The 11,036-nt window shown below is 36.4% G+C and overlaps 1 protein-coding gene across 1 annotated transcript; it reads right to left on the reverse strand.

The window, feature by feature from the left end:
- On the reverse strand, positions 1–10,072 carry MEI1 (transcription coactivator). Its single transcript, XM_059598220.2, has 17 exons — positions 9,791–10,072; positions 9,663–9,705; positions 9,054–9,175; positions 8,498–8,605; positions 7,972–8,116; positions 7,800–7,891; positions 6,580–6,673; positions 5,971–6,442; positions 5,597–5,739; positions 5,019–5,398; positions 4,080–4,247; positions 2,866–3,156; positions 2,163–2,582; positions 2,033–2,077; positions 1,862–1,947; positions 830–920; positions 1–566 (listed from the first exon to the last, which is right to left on the reverse strand). Exons 1-17 carry the CDS (start codon positions 9,968–9,970, stop codon positions 489–491), a joined length of 2,958 nt encoding a protein of 985 aa, XP_059454203.2. The 5' UTR covers positions 9,971–10,072; the 3' UTR covers positions 1–488.
- Positions 10,073–11,036: the final 964 nt, after the last annotated feature.

Below are 11,036 nucleotides of genomic sequence, written 5' to 3' on the forward strand. Positions count from 1 at the left end.
TACACAACAAAAATTCCTTGCACCTTTCACACGTAAAATTCAACATCAAAGAATACACGTTCATGTCAACATAGATTACAAAAGCGTTATAAAATATGCAAGTAATAGCACATTCATTGCAAGAATAGCTTTGACACTCCACATCAATAATATTAATTACAACATGAAACACATTCTATAAACATTAATACATCAAATATATTTTTTCAACCTAATTCTATGAGATGCTGCTTCGCAAGCTGCATAGATCAGATAAATGTTTATAACTCAAAGCATACGCTAGCCATCTTAGCCTCATCTTGACAAGTTTGCTTATTTTCTCCCCTTTATGCACTTCAGCGAGATTAGGAAGTCGTGCAAGACAAGAAATGCTTCTCTTGCACTAGCTCAAAACAACCTCAATCTGCCATAAAACCTTCCAACAGTACAGGTTCTCTACCACCACCGTCATAATATTTCTTCATTTACAGGGAGGCTCTTCTACTACTTCAAGCCAAGCTACTTCGGGTTCGTACTCTGTCTATAAGCATTTGCCTGCCTGATAAATCTTCTTCATAACCAACAACCTGCAAGTGCAAAATTTGAGTACTAACATCACAGTGAAAGTCTTATAGGCAATGAAATGGCTTGAGCCCGGGATCAGATTTAGATGTGCTGAAAGATCATTTTATGTCAAGGTTAACAAAATCCTATCTTCCCTTTCAAAGCCAATGCACTACTAAATTACCTAAACTATTTCTTTCTTCTTCTTTTTCTGGTCTAAATTTAAACACATAAGATAACAACAATGCAAAAAACCATTAAACTCGAGATGAGTAAGTTCTGAAACCTGAGAGTCTGTTTGTGTTTCACTAAAACCATCATATATTCCTGCACTTGCACCTCCAGAAGGATTAGCGATGTCATCATTTTTCCCAGTCCTGAAAGATACAGAACCTCAATGCCTGAGTCAAAAGAAGAGGAGAAACGAACTGCAGACTCGAGCAAGTATGGTACAGGAAGGGACATTTTCTTTTAAAAGAGGTTTGGTTTATAAAGTCATTTATAAATTTGAGGATGCAACTTGTAGAAATTAGGATAACCATTTATTTCAAAAATGTTTGCCTTTTGAAGTTGGAAAATGGTCAGTAATGTCAAGAAAAGTCTGGGGATTCAAAACAATATTAGATGACAACTGCAAGAATGCAGACAAGTCAGATCGTCAAGATCAATTATTAGGTAGCAGCACAACTTCCAGTTACTGCTCTCTAGAAAATATACAAGAACTGTCAGAAAGAAACTGATGATACACCAAAACCAGGTGATCACAAATTAATCTATGAAGAACACCAATGGTAGCAGACCAAACCACTTTTCCAAATTTTCCGAAGGCACATACATGAGATGAAACTGATGTATACATAAATTGAAATACTAAAATAGAGATTCCACATAAGCATTCACAGTAACATGAACACTAAAACCAAACTTCAGCTCAAAAGGGGATCAAACATGTACTCAGAGCACTTAATGGCCCCAAAAAATCTAAGTTTCATCAAGACCGCTAATCAAAGTGCGGGATTCTACTAGTTAATCTCAATACGTTTCTTTACAAACAAGGAAACTAATACTCATAAAATTTCAAACTCAATCATAAGGAAATTTTGAGAAAGACGTAGATATTATAAAATATTAAATTAATATTATAATATGTTTCTTATCAAAAAAAAATTACTTAGAGCTAAGAAAAATTTATCCAGTGGAATTGCTGGGCACACTTCCCCTACTACAATTTCTCATTTTCATTCTTTATGATGGTCAAACAAATGCACTAATTCAATAAAATCTCAACAAGGAAGATTAGGATTCTTAGTAAGGTCACCTGTTTAACCAGCGTTTAGATAACCCAATGACAGAGTGAACATCTGCATGGTCTTGACCAAGGATTGAATAATCAGATGCAAAAAGCTGTTCTATCATCAAGGATTAAAACCGATTTGACATTGACAGTATTAGGACATATGCATAAAGAATGATCAAAATATGAGGATACACTTTTATCACACCCAGTCCTTCCTGGTGACTTCTGATCATGGATCTTATAAACAAAACAGGCAGCAAAATAAGTCAACCAATAAACTTGATTATCAACAAAGATTTAAAGAATCATCACTATGTTGTACCTTACTTGTCTGCTCCAACAAGTCCTCAATAGCAGCAGCGACATCAGGAACAGCATGAGAAACTTCTACATTATCTCTCGATATGTTGTCTCCAGTGGAATTCATATTGTAGACAGGATCATTTAAATGTACTCCAGAGGAAGGCAGACCCTTTTGGTCATCATCTTCCAAAAGCCTTGCCTTTTTGTTGCAAACACTTGATTGCCTGGTGTCGCCCTTAAAGCTGTCATTCCTACTAACAGTACATTGAGTTGGTATGTTTCTTAGGTCTTGCTGTTGACTAGGAAACTGTGAGGAACCATCTCCAGATATCATCCGCATGGCCTGTGTAGGAAACTGACTCATGGTGCACAATCCTGCCTCTCGGTCTTGAACAGTAACTTCTTTTGGGCAAAATGGGTCTAGAGCAACAACTTCATTCTGCAAAAGAATAGAAACAATATGCAAACAGATCATGACGTCATCAGTTCCAAGAACACAGCACGCTCATGCACATGCACCCACCAGGCAGGACACACATACAAACTATCACTGCCATAGGCAGTACTTCACCCAAAGTAACAGCACTATTCTGCCAAGATCCTCAGAGAGAATTGTCTAGCTCCCCTAGATATTTGATATCTAGGACCTGTGTAAAAGCAGGCAGAGCACACACACATACTCAAACATAAGGATATCACACACACAGAATATCAGAACATACCTGCCTGATACACTCATATATCCACTCGGACGTAATTGAGCATATCCCCCATTTACAAGCAGCCTCATACTTTGGTCCACTGGCGAATTTACATATTAAATGGGTAACCCTTTTAGTCAGTTTTTCCACAAATTTAGCTCCAAGAACAAAACACAAGTTTCTTAATAGCAGTCTATCTTTCTCCTCATATTGTGAAACACAGAATCGGAATCTCTCAAACCCAGGCAAGGGAACCCGGCAGGGAAGTGGAGAATAGAGAATGTGACTACCAACATCCAGCAAGCATCCATCCTTCAATACAGTTGTTATAATCCCATCAGCAGTTGTCAGTAAGCAGGTATTTGAAGACATCAAAAGATATAAGATGATATTGAACTCTAGCTACCTTTTCCAATTTACTAACAAATGAAGGTTATCAAATTTTTTTTTTTTTTTTTTTTTTTGATGGGAGGAAATAATAGAATGGCAGCAGAAGACAGCAACAGTAGAAACAAAACGTTCAGTAAGTAGAGATCAGTCAACTTAACTATTAATTAATCTACACTAGTATTTCGGACAACAGGTAAGCTTACTGCAGAAATTATCTTATGAATGACCAAAAACTTAAAGAAGGTTCGTAATGAATGTAGTCTTGTTGCATAACCAAAAGGAGGAATAAAAAAATAAAATCCGAATGTCAATCAATGTTAACATGAGTATACAAAACACACATATTCTATGATTTTATCCCTTTTGTTTTTGCAAAAAGTGGAGAGAAAAGAAAGGAAGATAAAATTTCTTTCGTGAACTCATAATTCATGTTGAAACTTTGCATCCAATAAATTCATTTTAAGTTCTCTGTCCACATCACTCACTTGTTAGACAAAAAATTTTGTCAAACCTAGGACTATTATTTTCTTTCATCGCAACTTTTTCTCTCTGCAATTAATAAACCAAACAAAAAGTCGTGAAAATCCTCATTTCTTCTCTCCTTCCCACCAAATAAAGTAATGAACACACTGATTAGTAGATCATGAATGCAGATACATTTCTTACATGCCATATCTGGAAACTCCATAGTGGAGTTTACTGATCTAAAGCTTTGTCAAATTTATGATTCTCTAACATTGGATAGCTAAAAAAAACAAGTAGATGTTGACAGAAAAAGACGCATATATATATATATATATATATATATATATATATATATATATGTGTGTGTGTGTGAAGCATACCTCTAAACAAGATCGGATCCAGTGACTTGATACACACACACTTTGAGGAGCATCATCAGGCCCGGGTACCACACCATGACATTCAATGGCGAAATGCACATTTTGTTTCACATGATCATCCACCACCTTTCCTCCTCCTTGAAATACCCATTGAACAATTTCAGCTCTCTGGGAGAGGAGATCACAGCTAACAGTTAAAACTTATTTGAATATATGTAGAAAATTCCTTGCCACAGAACTGAAAAAAAAAAAAAAAAAAAAAAAAAAAAAAAAAAAGAAAAGAAAGGAATCAAGCAAAAAACACAGATTCATGAGAACCAGAAACATTTAGCAAAAACCATATCTGCATGCTAGAAAATGCAAAAATAAGCAATCAAGTTCTCAAAGATAACCCAGCAAATACTGTGTTCTAAAAGGTTATTAACATATCCATAAAAGCTTCCGTAAGCAATCAAATTCCATACTATGTCTAGAATCTCATTTGATGTTCCATAACGCCAACTTGATATATATAATATATATACATGTATATGTATTGATGTATCACCAACATCCTTAATACAAACAAATATTGAAAATATTAAAAAGTTCGTTTCAAGTCAGTGGGTACAGAAGCCTAATACAAACCCCATTCTCTACTATAAAATAAATTTGTATCCTACCCTTAATCAAAGAGTCCTTGACATGGAAAACAGAGGCCTTTAGTTTTAGGTAGGTTGGCAAGTTCAGATTTGACATTCTGGGTCCTACTCATAATGCACAAATTTTCTTTAGCAACATTTCACGAATACTAATTTCTAAATTTATTAAAAAAAATTCCACAATTTGACATTTAAAACCAGAGACATGTTGCAACATAAAGTGGTGATAATCATGCCAAGGCCATGGTTCTTGTAGTTCAAAATCATGCCTTTCGAAGTATGAAATTTAACTACTTACCCTATCTTCAGGAAAGGATTTTGAAAAGCGAAACACTTTCCCCTTGAATACACTTGATGGCTTCCCGTCTTTAACACTGGAGTCGTGTTGCGTGTTCTGTCGACCTTTATCTTTATCCTTCAATTGACTATTACTTTTATCATTAACAGCAGGAAGTTGACTTTGTTCAGACAACCTTGTCATTGCTTTAAGAGAACCGTCTACATTCATGTTGATTTCTGACCTCTCTTCTCTATTTTTCTCCACTGAAGGAAACCCGATTCCAGAGTATCTACTCCCCAGTAACTGATCAGATGACATGCTTGGATGAACATTGGAGTTTTTACTTTGGTTTAAACTTGCCATTCCATTCGCTGCTCCTTTCGTGGCGTAGACAGCATCTATGTGATTAGAATTTACAAATTAAGACAAACATGTATAACATACACAAGCATATTGATGACAACAGCCAACCAAACCACATAAAGAAATAATAAATAGCACAAATATCGACATAAGTCCAGCTTGAACTAGGATACAAAATTTAAAGCACACACACACCACACAAACTAAGAGTTTTCATGTAGTAACAAGCAAACCTTTGGGAAGCAGTAGATCATAGGCAATGTGTCTCTGCAGAACAGGGATTTCTTTCTTTTCGTGATCACAATCTTCTAGCCAGGCGGTTTTAACCACATAAATGACACCCAAAGCTGCAAGGCTCCTTACCTCCTTTTTTTCGCTGAGAAAGAGAAAAGATAAAGCTAGTACAACCAAGGGAAGATAGTTCCCAAAACCACCAACCATAATTGAGACCCAATGTGAATAAAAGTAACTTAAGGTAAAAGTGACGTGTCACCATACTTGCTAAAACATGAAAGAATTTTACTAGCACGTCATGGCAGAGAATTGCATAAAGAGCCAAAAAGAAACTCATAATAATCTTTTGCACAAAAGAATCAGAAGAACTTACATCTCTGAAGGAGACCCAACTACTATGTGTGTCAATTTATCATTGAACGACATATACCGGGATCCCCCACCTCTGCGCACCATATTGACCAGTTTACGCATTTCAGAAACTTCCAAGCCAACAAAAAATATTCTACACTCTGACAAATACAGATCATTGTCTTCTGATTGAGAGTCATCAGCCACAGAACCATCAAGGCATGTTACAGATTTGGGCTGTGCAGAGGGTGTTTCGGAATCCCCCCCTTTAACAAAGATAGGAGGATGCATAGTTGCAGAAGATATGTTCTGAGATTGAGTGGCTTCTAAATCTGAATCCACAAGCCCACTGCAGGTAGCAGGTTGCATATTTAAATCTGTAGCAAATGAGGATTGCACCGATTGTGAATTTCCCATACCCTTGTCTAGGCTATGCTTCACTGTCAAAGTTACAGAACCGCCCTGAACAGGATAGGAATCCTCGTTTAAACATGCTATTCATCCAACAAATAAGTTCAAGGTCAGATATAATGCATAAAATCCTTGACAAAGGCATCTGGACAATAAACTTTAGTATGCTGGGAATTCAAAAGCACCAGAACCTATAACATCCCATAACAGAGAGTATTACCTCTTCTAGCAATGGATTGATCGAACCATTTCCGAGTTACAATATGAATGTGGCCCCATCGCCGGGCAACCTTGTATTTGTCACCTTCAGGAGCTTAGGCACTAGTCAAGAATGCAAATGCATATAGACAAACTATAATGAAGAATCACATGCGGATAAGGATACCATGACAAGGACAAGGTGACTAGCTGAGCAAGATAGAAGCATCATATGCTGTAGGGTGTGCAAATAAAACAGTAAACCAAATGAATGAAGCAAACCAAGCCAAATTGAGAATCTTAGTTGGTTTTTTGAGTTGAACATCCAAACAAATTAAAAAAAAAATAGAAAAAACTGATAGTTTCAGTTTGTTTAGTGATTTAACCAATTAAAAACAAACTAAACCAAACCACCAAGAAAGAATATAACTATGGTTTTTTTTAATATTGAAAGTTGTCTAACTACCAAAGTTTAACTAAAAACAGGGGAATGATCTTAAATTTGGAGGCGCAAGAATGCAAATTCTGCTTAGGCCTTAATTGTTAAGTAAATCGAGGCAAGAGTTTCAGAGTGGCCCAACTCCAGGCCGATATGGCTGAAACCAATCCAACCAAATTTATCACAATCAGTTTGAATTGATTCTCTATAAGCTATATTTAGTTTTTCCTGGTTATCATTTCTTTCACACTGATATGATGGGTTTGGTTGAAAATTCCCCTCCAAACTGACCCAGGAACAACCCTATAAATAGCACATGCAAATATGAGATTTTCAAGCAACCTGTCACCTTAAGGAGTGCAAGACAAAGCAACACCAAATTCCAAATTAAATAATATTTAATACTTCTATTTTAACCATTGACAGTACTCACAGTCTTGTCAAGAAATTCACTTATGCAGCTAGAATGAAGTATAGAGATAGGGAAGTCTAGAGATACTCTCACTAGTTCAGGAAATATATGTATTTTTATACACACTTGAACCAAAATCGTACAATGATACAGTATGTAAAAACGAATGTGGCAAATAAATATGGCCTTGCGCCAGAATGAAGAAACAAATTTGTGATGTCAACCCACAAGGCTGGAACAAAGCTTTGTTAATTAAATTGAGAAGGGTACCTCTATAATGTCACACTGATTACTTATCAATAAAATATATATAATGTCAGGCTGATAGAAACAAATGTTCATGTGATTCAATACCAGTGCATTCCTCTAAAGGAACCAAGAAAAAGGATATATCAGAGATCAAATGTGTGCACTTCTTGGTCAGTTCAGCAGAATATTTTCCACCATTTTGTGTGATAAGCCTCTCTATCTCCTTCCGCTCCTCTGAGAAAAACAAGCAGACTAGCATCACAAAAAGAAATAGTTTGTAATAAGCAGCAGCTATAGATAGCTAATATCACTACCTGCTGGAATTCTGGTCACGCAAATTGTCAATCCATAAAATGGAAGAACTCTGTATGACTCCTGAGGAACAATACGATGCTCATTCCAGCATTGATGTAACCACTGAATAGTAACAATTGGTTTCTTTAGGATATTTAATGCCCACTGCAAAAGGTACAAATTATTAAACATATTAGAGATTGCATCCCATTAAAGTATGTAATCTACCATACTTGACCCTGATACAAACATTCATTTCTTGAAGAAACTCCTGAGTGATCCATCGCACTGCATACTCTAATGAATAACATCAGAGTAACAGTGCTACGCAAGACACCAAATATCTCAAAGTGATAGCAAGGCTTTATTACTATTATTCTTGTTTGGTCAGTAAGCTGCACCAAAATCTCATCACATAATTTCACTTTTTGAGTGACACACAAGCCATAGTCAAAATTTAGAACATTTTATAATTTGACTTGACCGATCAGTTTTAGATTCCTCTGAAGTACCAAAATGAATGGAACAAATCTTCATGTACCAAACCTTGTATTTTGCAGCCAACACATTCTTCACGATGACAAAGCTAACATCCAAAGATGCTTTAGGAAGCAACACTCCTCCCATTGCTGTTACTAACTTCTCTATCTTAACCTGAGAGAGAGAGAGAGAGAGAGAGAGGCCTTTCAGTGTAACTGAAAAATGAAGAAAATCAGACATGCAGGATATTAACTACCGACATACTAAATTGAAAATGACAATAATCGACAACATTTTAAGAGAATGGATGTCCAAAGATTGTAACAATGATTGAAAAAGGTAACAAATGAGATGGACAACAAACTGTACTAAAAATTTACATCACGCCAATTGGGAACGCTAGAAAAGTGCAAAAGAAGCAAAGAGCAACAGCAAAAGGTGTGAAAGTGTGGCAAAGCCCAGAGAGACAGAGATACAAAGCTTAAATTTCCAGACCTTTCCCACCTTGAATTTCATAACCAAGAGACCTTTTTGTGCGTAAAATGGGTATGTTATGGGTGCCACTTTTCTAGCAGTTATAAATAGAAAGTTAAATACTATACACGTAACACAAGCACAGTACCTTTTCATTTGCCTCAAAACCAGATGCAAGTACTTTGACACCATCCATTGCAAGGCAACAAGTGAACCCCTGTTTAGGCAAAGCTCTATGCTCTTTTGCACAGGAAAGAACACACTGAGGACCTGTCCAACACGCAAATGAACTTCAAAGTCTGCACCCCTTTTTGTAGCAATAAATCAAACCAATTACCCAATCATGCAAACCACAACAGAAAATCTTTACACAGAGTAGCAGCACATAGTTTATGATCCAAACAACTGAACCATGTTTCAACTTAATGGTCCATTTCGGCATGCCCTAATACCTTCCAAAATCACAATCCAGTTAACTGGGCCGATGAGCACACAAGGAAAAGGTCTTTAAACTATCATCAAATCTAAAAGCCTCTTTTTGTTTATCTAAAATATAGAGAAAGAAATGACAGCAATATAACTTCCTTCCACAAATAACACAACCCATTTCTGTCCTCTCTAATAACCAGTCTAGTGGGCCAAATTGTAATTCTGTAGTAAAAATCTCACAGCAAATTCAGAATATGTTTACTACAAAGATCTCACAAATCAAAAACCCATGATTACAGAAACACACAAATGCGAAAACTAGCCATACCAAGTAAATTGCAGCCTTTGGCTATAAGATCCTCAAATTTCTCCTGCAGCAAACAAGAATTCAACTCATCATATCAGAAATTGAACTCAAAACCTCAAGCAAAAAAAAAAAATTCCAGTGAAGAATACGTGATCGGGGGAAGAGATGATGTGGTAATCGTCGGGGCCGGAGCGCGAGGGGTCGCAGCAGAGGAAAACCTCGGCGCCGTTCTGCTTGAGCGCGTCGTGAAGCTTATCGAAGACTTCAGGCGGCACCAGCTTCCGCGACATGAACACGTTCGCCCCTTTGAACGCCTTCGCCTTCATCATCTTCTGCTCTCACTCTCTGAGAGACAGATTGAGTTTGGTTAGCAATGGGATTCTCAATTTTTTTCAGGTAAGGGTTTTGTGTGAGGTTGGGGAGGGGAAGGGGTATAGAAGGAAAAATGAAATAAAAACGCGGGAAAGGGGGTTTATGCCTTTATGGTGAGCGTTCTTTGTGATGGACTTTCGTGCGTATGGGCCGTTTGATGTATCTGGTGTATCCGGTGATGTACTTGGTCCAGACAAATAAATGGATGGGTGGACCCAAACCCATCTTGGCTAAAAAACTGGTTCTGGCCCTGGGGGTTGTGAATGCAGGCTCTGGTGAAATTCCGAAAATTTTTCAATTACCATGACCCAAAAAAAAAAAAAAAATTAAATTGTGATTAGTGAGGGTAATTGGGTAGGAATCCAAGTTTGTATAAATCATAGAGATTATATATATTCCTATTATATCCAACCAAGTCAATATAATATTTTCTTCAAACTGGGTTAAAACAAGTTTATCCAAACTGGTCTCTAAAATTATCATGTGTCCTTTAAACATTTGTTTCTCACATTTTTTTTTTCAAACTACGAAAAATGCTACATACACTCTCGCAATCACACTCGCAAATTTTTGTTTTTATTTTTTATTTTTTTTTTTTTTTCGGTCTCCCTTTTCCCCATCCCAATATTGAATAAAAAATAAAAAATAAATAAAAAAAAAACTAGTAAAAACAATTCATAAAAAATGCCTACATTTAAAGTTATCTTACCTTTAGCACAATCTTTTAAATTTTTATTTTGAAGGCACTTTGGAATGCCTTTCCAATTTTGAATAAGTCCGTCATGTAATTTTCAAGGCGCACCAACTTTTGAAAGATAGAAGGAGGATAAAATGGTGAAGCATAGAATCACTCATTGTTTTATGACTTCATTTTTAGTTGAACCATTCAATTCCATATCTACTTTGCCTGAATTTCATAGCCCTTATTCAGTTCAAATATTTGGTTTCCATTGCATGTGAAATTATCGCCAGTAGCAACCAAAGCAATGTGACTATATATCCATACAACCAAGAATCAAGGCC

Source organism: Corylus avellana, chromosome 7 (assembly GCF_965113065.1).
Source record: "Corylus avellana chromosome 7, dhCorAvel1.hap1.2, whole genome shotgun sequence".
NCBI classification, from domain to species: Eukaryota; Viridiplantae; Streptophyta; class Magnoliopsida; order Fagales; family Betulaceae; genus Corylus; species Corylus avellana.

What these genes read in the sequence shown, in the direction of transcription:
- MEI1 (XM_059598220.2), bottom strand. Translation starts at nt 9,970, where the DNA reads ATGATGAAGGCGAAGGCGTTCAAAGGGGCGAACGTGTTCATGTCGCGG. An exon ending in TCAATCCATTGCTAGAAGAG is followed by an intron (nt 6,443 to 6,579) that starts GTAATACTCTCT and finishes TTGGATGAATAG; the next exon opens with CATGTTTAAACGAGGATTCC. An exon ending in TATATGAGTGTATCAGGCAG is followed by an intron (nt 2,583 to 2,865) that starts GTATGTTCTGAT and finishes ATTCTTTTGCAG; the next exon opens with AATGAAGTTGTTGCTCTAGA.